This window comes from Ranitomeya imitator, chromosome 5 (assembly GCF_032444005.1).
Source record: "Ranitomeya imitator isolate aRanImi1 chromosome 5, aRanImi1.pri, whole genome shotgun sequence".
Taxonomy (NCBI): Eukaryota; Metazoa; Chordata; class Amphibia; order Anura; family Dendrobatidae; genus Ranitomeya; species Ranitomeya imitator.
The window spans coordinates 634810596-634825993 of NC_091286.1; the positions used below are offsets into that span (position 1 = coordinate 634810596).

General features: G+C 45.7%; 1 protein-coding gene across 1 annotated transcript in view; it reads right to left on the reverse strand.

The window, feature by feature from the left end:
• The window catches only part of NBAS (NBAS subunit of NRZ tethering complex), an 854371-nt gene that overhangs the window by 738891 nt on the left and 100082 nt on the right, over nt 1–15398 (reverse strand). Inside the window, exons 13-14 of the mRNA XM_069728113.1 lie at nt 3060–3123; nt 669–862 (exon numbers count right to left, since the gene is read on the reverse strand). Coding sequence (XP_069584214.1) covers nt 669–862; nt 3060–3123 — 258 coding nt within the window. The remainder of the gene's footprint in view (nt 1–668; nt 863–3059; nt 3124–15398) is intronic.

A 15398-nucleotide genomic window follows, 5' to 3' on the forward strand; every position in this document is an offset into this window, starting at 1 on the left:
AAGATGAGTTCAGACTGAAAGACGGACCCACATTTGACCCCATTTTTTTCCCTTATTTTCCGTCTGAAAATTTGGGGTGCGTCTTATAGTCTGAAAAATACGGTACTTTGTAAACTGTGTGCCCCCCTGGCTCGATCCCCTAGAGCGACAGATCTCTCCCTAAACACACATGGGGAGTGACCGGTCAGTCTAAAGTAGGTGGGGGGAGTAGAAGCCAATGGGGACTGGCCTTTTTTTATCAGCAGATACAGAGGCCATTCTGCTTATTGAAAGTGCATGCTCCAGAAGAAGTTGATGGAACAATGAATAATCAGGTTGTCTCTGTGTCTACTGCATGTTGCACACTGTGGACAGCCGCTGGGACCCTCACTGATCGCCACAAAGGTGCACTTCTTCCCCCGTTATAATAGGGCGGAGATGTAGATGTCTGACTACCACTCGAATCCTCTTTAGGACTTAGGAGAAAGTTGAAGATCCCGCTCTAGCACACCGAAAACAGTAGGGATGCAGCGCACTGGCCATCCAGTCTAATCCTACCCATCTAGATATGTCATAACTTCTTCTAACCCCTTAATCCACTAACCATACATGTGCTGAGAAATAATATCATTTATATAAAATGACAATACTTCCACAAAATAATTATAAAAAAATTTTTTAGAAGTTACCTCCAAGCTGAGGAAACCTCCGTCATGAGCGGCCGTCACCTGGGGGGAGGGTTCAAACCATTCGCAGGATTTCCCAAGCAAGTTCTTCAGTGTTTTCACAGAGGACACAGTCAAAGAGCCCGAGCATCGAGCCAAAATGACAGCATTGTCGGCCCACCAATTCACATCAATCAGCGGATAATAAGACTCCTTATCTAGACGCGGACAGTGGACATCAATGGGTTAGAAGACACAGTAAGAGACAAAGCCCAGGACAAAGCAAACAACACTACATCGTGCCAGAAAAAAAAGCAACGGGCGACGGGTGATCAGCTTAGGGCATGTGTCATCTGGTGTCGGATGCCAATTCTTGAGTTTCTACATGGCTTTAGCTCTTCAGAGATTTCATAAGCTATAAATTCAGAATTTTATCTGTACGAGTGAACACAGAAGGGAAGGCTGCACATTAAAGTTTTAACACAGAACTTTTCTTTCTGACCTTTTCCCTCAAATGCCTTTTATTAGTGATTCTAAATGAGGAAAACTCAAGCACCTTGGAAAAATAATGAGAAACCAAACTATAAGAAAAGGATTAAAGTCCGGCTTATAACGCCGCGGAGGTGACCTGTTAATATATTTTACCTGGGAGCTGACACTAGATCCGCCTACGATTGGGTCTATATTGGTTTTTATGACAGATCGTATTACACTTGAAAGAGTTTTTCCAGAATAGGGAAGAAGTTAATAATAGTTGGTGGGTTCAACAGCTCTGTAGAACAGGGAGCATATGGCCTTCTGCTCCATTCACTGCCTATGGGTGCTGTACTTGTCTATCTCCATGCTTCACCTCCGCTCCACTAAGACAAGGCTCTACAGAACTCACTTGGGTGGGGAACCCAATGATCAGATCCATCCCCACCGTGCCCTACGGCTAGACGCAGGTACCACCTTTGGACCAGTGCCATCTCCAGAAACTTGGCCTTCTGACCATTGTTCTGCCTGGTGACCGGATGCAGTAACAGCAGAGGTAGTCACCCATGAACTAGCTCTCTCCGTTCATTTTGAGTTCTGAATGCAGCCAAGAAAGTGTACTTTAGGAGGCAGATTATCTTGCTGGGTATGTTGGAATCCTACATACCAGATCCAGGTGGTCCAAACACTCCCAATATTAGCCAAACCTACCTGGACCATCAGTCAAGTCAATGAATCTGTAGCCAATGAGAAATGCCCCTTACTTGAGGTCATCCGCGGCTCTACTTTTGATTAGCTGGCTAATCATAAGAAGAGTGAAGAAAACCTACATAGGGCTAATATGTAAGGGGCACTATAAAAAAAGTAATGTAACCAATAAAGGGGAAGTGTACAAAATCCAGATCATAAAATAACCACTCTTTATAACGATTTTATTGTTTTTTTTAACCTATTTGAGAATAAAGAGAGAGGAAAGGCAGAATAAATCCTCTGCATGTAAAACCAGTGAGGGCAACATGTGGAATACATGACCAATCACCATGGGATGAGTGTGTATTTTATCATCTTGGTTATGTCCACTTCCCCAATGACATCGAAGAGCTCTTCTTATGAAACCAAAAAGGGGAAATCGGCAGTTCTCATGGTTCTTGGCCTACAGACGCAGGTTACCGACGTGGTTGATGGACCAGGTTGAGTGAATCAACTCACATTAACCCTAAAGCCCCCATACACAGACTTATGTCGACCGAACTCACCAATATGACGGGTTCGGACAATGGTCTATCGTGTACGGGGGCAGATTGTGGACTTTGACACATCAGCCTACAACTTATCTCCATAAAACAATGTGATCCAGTCGGTGGCTTTCTCATAGAGAACCAAGGAGAGCTCGGATGAAGGACCATTCTTGTATACGGGACAATTGGCCGAGATGGCTGTTGGACGAACAATTTCTCGACAAACAGCCATCTAATGTGTATGGCCACCTTTAGCTTTACTCTAAGCCAAGGTGTAACTAAGCCTCAGGAGTTTGACATCACTCGTGGCTCTACCTATACGTATTCAGGAGGCAGACAATAGGCAGATTTCTAGCATGAATTTCTGCAAGTGACCAATCCATTCCATACATCTGTTTCTGCCGCATGTATGTGTATTTCTATAAGTCCTTTTCAGATGAATGGCAAAGCTGCAGAAAATTCTGCAACAAATTTATGAACGCATTCAAAGGCAGATAACTAGTGTGAGAAAAGATAGGACACTATAGGGAGGATTACAGTTTAAAAAAATGGTCATGTATATCCTTTAGGTATGTGGGGAAAAAGCCATAATAAAACATCACAAAATGATCACATCCTTCTAAGAATCCAATTTCCTCTGGGGTCAATGCTGCTTTAAGAACTCAATTCTACAAGAAGCCAAAGTACTTAAATTCTAATTTACCTTTCATCTTTTTCCTCTTCTCCACTGAGCTTCTCCAATCAGGATTGATCTCATCATACTCCGGCTAAAATGGAGAAAGAGAAAAAAAAGGAGCTAAATGAAAAGAGACAGACAGTGGTGAGTATAAGAATGTACTACTCAGAACCATAGAGCCGCCTCAATGACGGAGACTCAGCCCAGAACAGATGTGATCGGGACCGTCACAGGCGAGAATACCGGAGATTGCCTGCCCATTGGAAAACAAGACAAGTGCAGACAGGAAAAAGACATCATAAACCGGCCACCATCACATACTACAAAGAGTCACACGCTCAGATGAGGTGTCGAAATTAAGAGAGAAAAAAGAACAATTTGCACTGGTTTGAACTTGTGCTTTGCCTAAGACGAGAGATGGGTGAATGGGTTGCAAAAGTTTAGTCCCATGACCACGTCCGTAGTCTGTGCCTACCGGATGGGAGCCCAGCAAGACTTGTACCTGCCCGCATCTCTTATTATTAGACCTGCAGGGTGAAGCAGGAAGAATTCCACATGTCCGATCATTCTGTAGCTTGTAATAGGGTAAAACAACCTACATATTCTTTGGGCAGTTGGCCAGCCCTGCCAAGATTGGCGAAAGTTTGGTCAAACTTAATTCAATGTGTATGACCACCTTCACTCATCCAAGCGTCAGAAGGGTTGGCAGACCAAGCATGCATTGATCTTTCACTCTTTATGGAGAATTTCTTTAATGAAGCAAAATCAAAAACTTTAATTTTAATCCTTAAAATTTCAGATTTAACGCTAAAAAAAAGGAGCTTTCCTGTGAAAACCAGTTATCACTTATCCATAGAACTAGATGGAGGCTCGATGCCATCACATCGGGAGGGAGGTAATATCGCGATGGGGGCAGGCTTTGCAGCGTTGAGAATCTCTCCCCCCATGTGCTCACCCACCTATCCACTCTCTTTCCCCATGTGCTGACTTCTCCCGTCTGTGCTTTCTTCTTTGACCTGTCTACCCCATGTGAGATCCCCCTTGTCTGATGTCTCTCTCCTTACTGTGCTGTGTTCTCCCCTCATGTCAGTAGAAGATGGCTGGTCTGGTGTAGCAGAGCAGAAATTGTCATAGGCAGCAGAGGATGGCTGGTCTGATGTAGCAGGGCAGGGATTGTCAGTCAGTAGAGGATGGCCGGTCTGATGTAGCAGGGCAGGGATTGTCAGTCAATAGAGGATGGCTGGTCTGATGTAGCAGGGCAGGTTTTGTCATAGTCAGTAGAGGATGGCTGGTCTGATGTAGCAGGGCAGGGATTGTCAGTCAGTAGAGGATGGCTGGTCTGATGTAGCAGGGCTGTGTGTCAGATGCAGTAAAAAATGTTTGTCTGATGTAGCAGAGTAGAGTTTGTTATAGGCAGACAAGGGAATAAAATGTCCATGTGTAGCTGTGGTCTTCAAAAAGAACCTGAAGTCCTACCTCTTCCGACAAGCCTACAACCTGCAGTAACCACCGATCGACCAAACCACTGCATGACCAGCTCTACCCTCACCTACTGTATTATCACCCATCCCTTGTAGACTGTGAGCCCTCGAGGGCAGGGTCCTCTCTCCTCCTGTACCAGTTGTGACTTGTATTGTTCAAGATTATTGTACTTGTTTATTATGTATACCCCTCCTCACATGTAAACCGCCATGGAATAAATGGCGCTATAATAATAAATAATAATAATAATAATGTGCTGTCCCGTTTCAGCCGTCTCCCCCTGTGCTCTGTCTCTCTCACCCCTGTGCACTTTCTCTCTCCCCATCTGCTTTCTTGTCCTCATGTCATCGCTTCTTTGACCTGCGTACCCTATGTGCTCTCGTACACGGTCAGACAGTCAATTTTTAAAATTAACTTTCATTTGTGGGAAAACTCCTTTAATGTCACCGGCTTCCTCTGCCTGTAGACACGTCGCACATCTGCCGCCAGGATCAGCCGAATGATTCACTGAACTGCGGCAGTCACATTAAAACTGCGCATTCGCTCCTCCTGTACAAAGATGGCGGCTGTCAGGGAATCATTCAGATGATCCCGGCAGTGTGTTCGCTACGGTGTTCCGCTGGTGGTACTGCGCAAGAGGCTACGTACGGTGTATACAGTGTGCGTGTGTGGTGTGTAAGGCGTATACAGTGTGTGTTTGTTGAGTACGGCGTATACAGTGTGTGTGTGTGTGTGTGTGTGTGTGTATATACGGCGTATACAGTGTGTGGTGCGTACGGCGTATACAGTGTGTGTTGTGTGTGGTCCGTACGGTATATGCAGTGTGTTTGTGTGGTGCATACAGCGTATACAGTGTGTGGTGCGCACGGCGTATACAGTGTGTGTGGTGCGTACGGCGTATACAGTGTATGTGTGTGGTGCGTATGGCGTATACAGTGTGTGGTGCGTACGGTATATACAGTGTTTGTGTTGCGTACGGCGTATACAGTGTGTGTGGTGTGTACGGCGTATACATTGTGTGTGGTGCGTACGGCATATACAGTGTGTGGTGCGTACGGTATATACAGTGTGTGTTGCGTACGGTGTATACAGTGTGTGAGTGGTGTGTGTGTGTGTGTGTGTGTGTGTGGTGCGATGGTGTTTTGGTGGTGGTACCGCGCAAGAGGCTGGTACCGCCAGCAGTTTCCATATTAAGACACCCATCACCTGGGTGTCCCAATATGGCGGTCGGTGAACTTCCACCGCTTGGAAATCTGGGATACTGACACATCTGGACGGAACAGTATGGGAAGACATTACAAGGTAAGTATATATTAAGATAGCTGACAACTTGCTTATCAGTGACAACTTGCTCATCAGTGGGGGTCCTGTGACGACTGAGCATCAATCTGGCCACTTGTATGGGCGTGAATTATTCTTAGGCTAGGTTCACACTGCGTTGTGTGAACCCGTTAAACGGACTACGTTACACCGCGGCATAACGCGGTGTAACGTAGTCCGTTAACGACCCCATTGCTTGCAATGGCGAACGCATCGCTAGCAATGTGCCGTCATTTGAATGACGGACCTCGAACGCTGCTTGCAGCGTTCGCGGTCCGTTCCTCGCTAGCACAGATCGGGCATCTGCGCTAGCGGGATCGGCAAACGCGATCCCTTTTGGGACATTGCGTTAGCGCAGTCCGTAGCGCTATACGCTAAACGGACTGCAATGTGAACCTAGCCTTAATTATGCCAGATGTCACGTCTGTGGGAGAGAGAGGTGGGGGAGAGGGAAAAGTTGGAGCTTGACACGCTGAGACATACATAATAAGCCGTTGCAAATGAATATAGCTGGTGGGTGCCGTACCTGCTGGGGATTTCAGCCGAAGTGAGGAAGAAGGAAGGAGGTTTCCAGCACATCCATCCAGTTTAAGTAAAATTTCAATTCTACTTGAACATTTTATAAAACTAATTTTAAAAAAGAGACAAAGAGACTCTCTGCCTGACGCGTTTCTGGCGCCAGAAACTGGATGGACGTACTGGAAACTCCCTTCCCTCCTCCTATGCCAGATGTACTATTCCTTTGTTCAGTAAGTCCAGAGAAAACAGCCATTTTTTCATGAGAAAAGAACAGGAAGGAAAAAAACTGGCGATCTGAAGGCGCAGTCTGACCGGATAAAGCAGCAAATTCTGTTTTTATTAATAAAACAACGCGTTTCTAGAACGGACCACTCTCTCCATCAGGTACAAAAAGATAAAAACATACAGAGTGAATTGCATTAGATTCATTAAAGGGGCTGTCCACTTCTAGGACAACCCCTTCTTAAACTACATGACCTGTCCCATAATAAAGCCTATACTCACCTCAAGGGCTGGCGCTGTTACCGGGGTATCGACACTCGCGGTCCTGGGACTGTGATGCGGTGAAATGACACGTGACGCCCGGCGCCCAATCAGCACTGGCGCAACTGTCTCCGCCTCCATGAACAGGAAGCCGGGGCCGCAGCTGAGCCAAGACTTCCTCCTCTTGTTCATTTCGAAAGGAGGCGGAAATGGTGTCGCCAGCGCTGAGGGGATCAGGCGTCATTCCACTGTATCACAGCCCCGGGGAGAGCAAATGCAGGCACAGGAGGCCAATATAGACTTTATCATATTACCGGGGCATAACATTTAGTTTAGTTTAAGAAGGGGTTGTCCAGCAGTGGACAACCCCTTTAATTATTAAAAACCTACCATGTAATCACATTTCAATATAAACATATATCCCCAGATACGAAACACAGAAATGAGCAATCACACAGATATCAATGTATCCCTATTCATCCAGTATGGTCTATACCTCCATTCAATCCTCCAAGAACTAATGCGGGCAATAAGAAGTCCAGAAACTTTCCCTATTCACCAATCTTTGATGTCTATTAGTATGACTAGCCGACATTTGTTCTATCATAATAAGTTCTAGATTGGCGCTTTTCATGCACAAGAAAAAAATATCGTAGTTACTTACCGATAACGGTATTTCTCTGATCCCATGACGGCACTAACGAGAGAGAGGGATCCGCCCTCAGGGACAGGAAGCCCACAGGTTAAAAAGGCGGGACCTCTCCTCCACCTCAGTTTGGTTTACAGAGCCTTGCAGGGAATTTCTGCTGTAACTTAATTGGTTATTTTACACAACAAAATATAACTATATAACTTATATAAGCTCATATATATATATATATATATATATATATATATATATATATATATATATATTTATTTATTTTTTATTTTTTATTATTATTATTATTATTTTTTTTTTTATGCACACCTCGTGACTTAAATTATTAGTAGTGTGGGCACCCATACGTGAAGGGAGGGAATATACAGGTGCCGTCATGGGATCAGAGAAATACCGTTATCGGTAAGTAACTACGATATTCTCTTACCCCATGACGGCACTAACGAGAGAATTTCAAAGAATGAAAGTTTAGGGTGGGACTACTGCCTCAAGAACTCTCCTACCAAAAGTTAAGTCTGAGGGAGAAGATAGATTAAGCTGATAAGTGCTTGAAGAATGTAGAGGGGGAAGACCAAGTGGCTGCTCTACATATTTGATCTATTGATGCTCCACCACGTTCAGCCCAAGAGGTTGCCACCGACCTGGTTGAATGAGCCTTAATTGTGTCCGGAGCTTGTTCTCCGGAAGAGGTATATGACATCTTGATGGCATCTCTTACCCACCTTGTCAACGTGGCTTTCGATGCCTTGTGACCGTTATTTGGTCCCTGAAAGCAGACAAACAGAGCCCTCCCTTTCCTACACTCCCTTGTGGCTGATAGATAGTGTGTTAGACATCTCTTTACGTCTAGTGTGTGTAGAGCCTCCTCTTTTTTGTTTTTTGGATTGGGGCAAAAAGATGGTAACGCTATCTCTTGAGATCTGTGGAATTTTGACGCCACTTTGGGAAGGTAAGAAGGGTCAGTTTTAAGGATTACTCTGTCATCTAATATTTGGGTTAGAGGTGGGTAAGCTGATAAGGCCTGCAGATCACTAATCCTGCGAGCTGAGGTTAGGGCCACCAATAAACAGGTTTTCCAAGATATTATTTTCAGTGAAGCCTGAGATAAAGGTTCGAACGGTGCCTTAGTTAGTGCTGAAAGGACTAAGTTCAGATCCCAGGGAGGAGCGGTGAGATGTATAACTGGTCTGGACCTAGTAGATGCTCTAATAAATCTTTTTACCCAGTGATTCCCCGCCAAATCCTGGTTGTAAAGGGCACCCAATGCTGCAATCTGAACTTTCAGAGTGTTTGTTGCTAGGCCTTTCTCTAATCCTTTTTGAAGAAATTCTAAAATTTCCTGAATTGGCATCTGATTTGATAGGATAACCCCTGACGTGGAGAGGAACTTTTTCCAGACTTTGCCGTAGGCTCTGGTAGTTATAGGTTTTCTACTGGCCAGCAGGGTAGAAATTAGATTTGAAGAAAACCCCCTTTTTGTTAATAGTTCCCTTTCAAAAGCCAGGCCGTCATGTGCAAACTTTTTATTTGTGGGTGATTCACTGGCCCTTGATGCAGAAGGTCTGGGATATCTGGGAGTACCCATGGATCCGCTATGGACATTAGGCGTAGCCATGGGAACCATACTCTTTTCGGCCAGAACGGAGCTATCAATATCACTTTGGCTCTGTCTTCCCTGATTTTCTTCAAGACTAAGGGAATTAGAGCTATCGGAGGAAACACATAAGCTAGATGGAATTTCCATGGAATTAACAACGCGTCTATAGCCACTGGACTCCCCCGAGGATCTATCGAGCAGAAGGCCTCAGTTTTCCGATTTTGATTGTTTGCAAATAGATCTATATCCGGGGCCCCCCAAAGATCCACTATGCGTTTGAATATTTTTGTATTTAACTCCCATTCCCCCTGTTTTAATTGGGTTCTGCTTAGAAAATCTGCAGTTTGATTTTCTGACCCTTTTATGTGAAGGGCTGTCAGGGAGGACAAGTTGGCTTCTGCTTGCGACATGATGAAATTTGTCACTTTCATTAGGGATTGAGACCTCGTTCCTCCCTGATGATTTAAATATGCTACTACCACCCTGTTGTCCGTCAGTACTCTCACGTGGTGGGAACGGAGGGATGTTAAAAAATGATTGATGGCGTACTGAACTGCTAAAAGCTCTTTCATGTTTGAAGTAAGGTCTTTTTCTTCCCCTGACCAAGGACCTTGGGCAATTTGCCTGTTTAGGTGGGGCCCCCACCCCCAAGGACTTGCGTCTGTGGTCAGGATTATCGAGACCGGCCACACCCATGGAACCCCCCTCCTGAGATTGGACGGATTTGTCCACCAGGCTAAGGAAGTTTTTGTTCGAGAGGATATTTTTAAATTGCTTCAATAAATTTCCTCCTGCGTGGGATACCGCTTCTAGTATTTCCCACTGGAGATCTCTCGAGTGGCTCTGAGCCCACTGGACCGCTGGGATACAAGATGTCATTGACCCCAGTATGGACATGGCTTTCCTTAGAGTGATCAGAGGAGAGACACTCAACTGATTCACTAGATGTATCATATTGGATACTTTCTCTTCTGGTAGACGACACTCTTGCTTCGTTGAATCTATTACTATCCCTAAGTACAGCTGCACTTGAGACGGGATAAGCCTGGACTTTTCCAGGTTCAGAAACCATTCTAGATTCGATAGGGCTACCATCACTCTGTTTAGTTGCTGGCTGCAATGAAGAGAGGAACTGCCCATCACTAGTAGGTCGTCCAGATAAGGCACAATCAATATGTTTTGTTCCCTTATATGGGCCATTACTTCCGCCATTAATTTTGTAAATACCCTTGGGGCAATGGCTAGACCAAACGGAAGAGCTCAGTATTGGTAATGTTTTAGTCTCCCTTGTATCATCACTGCCACTCTGAGGTATTTTCGGAACTCCGGATGGATTGGCACATGATAATACGCGTCTTTTAAGTCTATAACAGTCATGAAACAAGACGGGATAAGGGATCTGACACATGATTTTATTGTTTCCATTTTGAATTTCTCTATCACCAGGTATTTGTTTAGTTGTTTCAAATTTATTATCACCCTGAAAGTTCCGTCCGGCTTCGTTCGAAGAAAAAGTGGAGAATAGAATCCCCTCGTCTCTTCCTGTCGTGGAACTTCCTGTAAGACTTTCTTTTCCAGAAGACTGAGAACTTCCCTCTGGATACTCAGTTGCTCGATCTCCGACTTTCTTTGCGGTGTAACCACAAACTGACTGTGTGGCATTGTGTGAAAAGCTAGTTTTAGGCCCGTCTTTATGATGTTTAAAGTCCAGGCACTTCCAGAAATTTTTTCCCAGGTTTGAAGAAAGTGGGTCAGTCTCCCTCCTACCTGGGGCGCACCCTCATTGTGGCTGTTTTTTATTATCCGGTTTGTTAAACATAAACCCTCCTTTTTTGAATTTTCTGTCTTCCCACCCCTCCTTTTGGTTTTTTGGGGGGCGTCTTTGTGTGAACCTTCTCCCTCGAAAGGGCCGCCTGTAAGACTGATTTGGGAATCCTGGAAAGGCTTTCTTTTTATCCACCGCTTTTTCGAGGACATCGTCTAGGGTGGGACCGAACAAATATTCACCTTCACACGGTATGGAACACAACTTGGCTTTAGTTTGCAGATCCCCCGGCCAGCACTTCAGCCATAATGCTCTCCTAGCCGCATTTGAGAAAGAAGCTGATCTTGCCGTCAGCCTAACTGAGTCTATTGAGGCATCTGCTAGATACGCAGCGGCACCTCTCATTGCTGACACTGAGTCCAGTATAGACTCTCTCGGGGTTTTATTCTTTAATTGAGTTTCTAAATGATCCAGCCAGACCATCAGAGCTCTCGCTGTACAAGTAGCAGCTATACCGGGTTTTAGCCCCCCGCTGGCGGCCTCCCAGGACCCCTTTAGAAAGACATCGGCCTTTTTATCCATAGGATCCTTGAGGGTCCCCATGTCCTCAAAAGGCAGAGCGAATTTTTTGGAGGCTTTCGCAATGGCGACGTCTAATTTTGGCGCCTTTCCCCATGATGCGCAGGCTGGGTCGTCAAATGGGTATTTCCTTTTGGGTGTCAACAGTACTTTTTTGTCTGGTCTTTTCCACTCCTTTTTTATAAGGGCTTGAATTTTTTCGTTTAATGGGAACACTCTGTACTTCTTTTGTTCCAGGCCACTAAACATAAGATCTTGTACAGATTTTTTGGAACGAGTGTCTGCCAGACCCATTGTCGCCCTAACCATTTTTACCAGCACATCCGTTTCATCTATTGGGAAACAGTTGCGACCGCTTTCTGAAGATGTGGAGGAGGATGCTGAAGCTGTAGAGCTATCTGAATCCTCACTCGAGCTATCTCCCTCGCTGGAGCTGTAATCTGGAGTTTTTTCTGTACGTTTTCTTTTACGGTTTTTTACACTTTTTAGTGCGTCTGCCACTTGGGTTTTAATTAAGTCTTTTAATTCAGATGTGAAACTCGGCGTCTCCTCATTAATGGTGTTCCTAATACATGACGCACAGAGTTTTTTAACCCATGAATCTGGCAAATCTGCTGAACAAAGCGGGCACACTTTATGTTTACTTTTCCCTTGGCATTTCTTTCCCTAGGAAACAATAAACCCCTATTAGAATATACACTTTCACGGAGGTCACTTACCCTCCTAATGTGAGGAAGATACCGGTTGTGGCTTTGAGGATGCCTCCTCCACTTGAACCACCGTCTCCCTCCTGGATCCACCAGAGCCTCTGCTGCGCTGGGATACTGAGCTGCTGCGCTGCGTAGGTTTCCGTGACGAATGGCGCTCCTTCGGGTTCTTAGTCACAGGGGCCTGTGAAATTTCTTCCACCGACTGCTCTATTCCACTCATGGTGGTGTCTTTTGAGCAGCGGTATGCCCCTTCTCTTCCTGCTATATACCAACAGTGCGGCGCAAGGCGACTTCCGGATTACCCAGAGGTCCCCTGCGCCGCACCGGAAGTGACCCCCGCGCCTGCGCAGTAAGTCGCGCCAGCCTCGCGCGCGCTCCATTAGCCGCCGGCTTCACAGAAGGGACGGAGGGATCCCCGCAGCCGCCGCTGCCCATACCAGAGCCTCCTGTTGGTGACCGGCGTCACCCCCTTCTCTGAGCTCCGTCAGACCGGCGGTTTCCCAGGTAACCGCCGCTACCTATTACCGGCTGATTTGTAGGAAAGGAGAAGGAGCAGACTTGTTCCTCTTCACTGCTTCTTCTCCACACATACCGACAGGGCCCGCCGACCCCGGAATGTGTCCTCAGGGAGGATATTCACTCGGAACCGCGGCAGGGCCCCCCCCTGCCTGAATTCGGTCCGATGGTCCCTGGAATCCCGCGACGAACAGTGAGCTGTGGGTTCCCAGTCAGGGACAGGAAACCGAACTGAGGTGGAGGAGAGGTCCCGCCTTTTTAACCTGTGGGTTTCCTGTCCCTGGGGGCGGATCCCTCTCTCTCGTTAGTGCCGTCATGGGGTAAGAGAAAATGCCTCAACAAACTATGGTTCATTATTCCATTTTTTATATTAGACCAGGGTTTATTCATCCTGAGATGTATGGGCATAGTGGTCCATCCCACATATCGCAATTTACATGGACACAGTGATACATAAACTGCAGTGTCAATCGCTCTATGTAGTATCTGGGGGTATATGTTTACATTGATATGCGATTACATGGTAAGGGTTAAATAATTACTGAATCTAAATGCCTACACTTGGTCTACATGCTTATAAGGCTATGTTCACACGCTGCGGATTTTGCCGCCAGGCCGCAGCAGTTTCCCATGCGTTTACAGTACAATGTAAACCTATGGGAAACAAAAAAAACCTTGTCCACATGCTGCGGGAAAAAAACGTGCGGAAACGCAGCGGTTTACATTCCGCAGTATGTCACTTCTTTCTGCGGATTCCGCAGCGGTTTTACACCTGCTCCAATAGAAAACCGCAGTTGTAAAACCGCATTGAAATTCGCAAAAAAACTGCAGCAAATCCGCAATAAATCTGCAGCAAAAAAAAAAGCGTTTTTGCCCTGCAGATTTATCAAATCCGCTGCAGAAAAATCCGCAGTGGACCATTTTACGTGTGCACATAGCCTAAGAGTGCAATGCACTCTATGTATGTTTTTATTTTTGTTTGTAGCTGATGGAGAGAGCAGTCCGCTCTATAAACGCTTTGTTTTATTAATAAAAAATTTTTTATACTACATCCTGTTAGACAGGGCCCTCAGATCGTCATTTTTTCCTCCCTCCTGTTCCCGTCCCTGGACTTACTGAACAAAGGAATAATACATCTGGCCTTGAGATCGTCATTTTTTCCTTTGTTATATGGGTGCTGCAGTTTGCCTTTACCAGTTTTGACTGTGATTGTGTAACTCATCCAGGTGAGCCTGTCCAACACTTGGATCCACTATGTCAGTCTGAGTGGGCTTACACACGGGAGCGCCTCGCGATTCTTTTATTGTTTCATGCAAGACTATCCGATGCCCCTTTTTCCATGCTAATTGGTAGAATGCCTGCTGATTACTGATTGCATCAGCTCTCTGTGGTGTACTAGTCTGCATCATTTGGAGGACAATTAAGCAGTCTAATTCAAATAGAGAACAATGATAACAGTCATGATCATCACACCCTCCCCCCCAATCTTGTGGGGCACAAAGCTCTGAAATGGAAGCTGTGGTTTACAAAAGGGGCCTGCTCCTGTCACCAATGTGATTCTACAGCACATAAGTCTACGGAACATGTTTCCAGCTGGTGGATTACAGCACTGCTCAACTGTCCAACACTGAGCCCACACATTCATTTGGAGAACCCAGGTTCGGACAATTCAGTCAACTGGCCACATTCTTCACTGTGCTCAGTCAGATTCCTAAGCTTGACCCTACCTTCTCAGTGTGTGCACACCAAAAGCGGGGTGCTGCTGGCTAGAGTAGCTAACCCTGGATACCCTGAAGTCGAGGAGGTTCTTGTCCCTGTTGAGCCAGTGGAGGGTGAGACTCCATCTTGTGTCCTTGCTGGGAATGTACTATATGCTGATAACCATTGGTGATCCTATAAAGTATTACCAGAGTGTGGTACCCTCACGCTGTGTTGTCCGAGTTGTGTTCTGCCCATGGTGAAGGAGTACGGGCGTTCAGTGAGATGAGCCCCAGTCCGTGCAGTCTTTCTAAAGACAGCCAGGCCAGCGGATGAGAGCCACTGACCCGCGTTTCTCCACAGGTCCCACCATAGGGACTCGCACCGATCGGCAGAACTGGAAACACTAATCCATGTTACAAAAGGGAGCGGTAGGTCGGATGCCCAAATTGCCTGCTCCATTCATTCTCTAGATGGTTGCTGGAAAAAGTCGCTCTGTAGCCCCATAAGGAATGAATAGAGCGGGGAACATAGATGCATACTGCCACTTCATTGTGATTAGGATACAAGTTCCCAGTTTTGCAGATTAGTACCACTCCCAGCAGTCAGACACTGATTGGTGAGAGGTGATAACATGGCTTCTGCCTCCAATCCCTTTAATACTTTGGAATTAGCACTACAACAATGGTGGGTGGAAGGATGCATATATCAGGGCATTGTTTACTTGTTTTTTTATTTGTTTATATGTTTGTTTATTCGGTCTCCCCCTCATCACTCCCAACGCTCCCCCAAAGTGTAAGAAACCATTGATGACAGTTACGTTTTTTTTTTTTACAGGGATATTATGGAAAGCACATTCAAACAAAAAACACTAAATAATGCCAACCTCATCAGACAGACTAATGTAATTAGGCTATAATGGAGAGCAGGTAGAGAAAAGAAGCAAACCGCTTTCCATAGACTAACAGGGCAGGGGCGAGCCCCGGAGCGAAGAGCAGGACACCCCTTATGCTTTCTTCCATGCTTCTTTGACCTT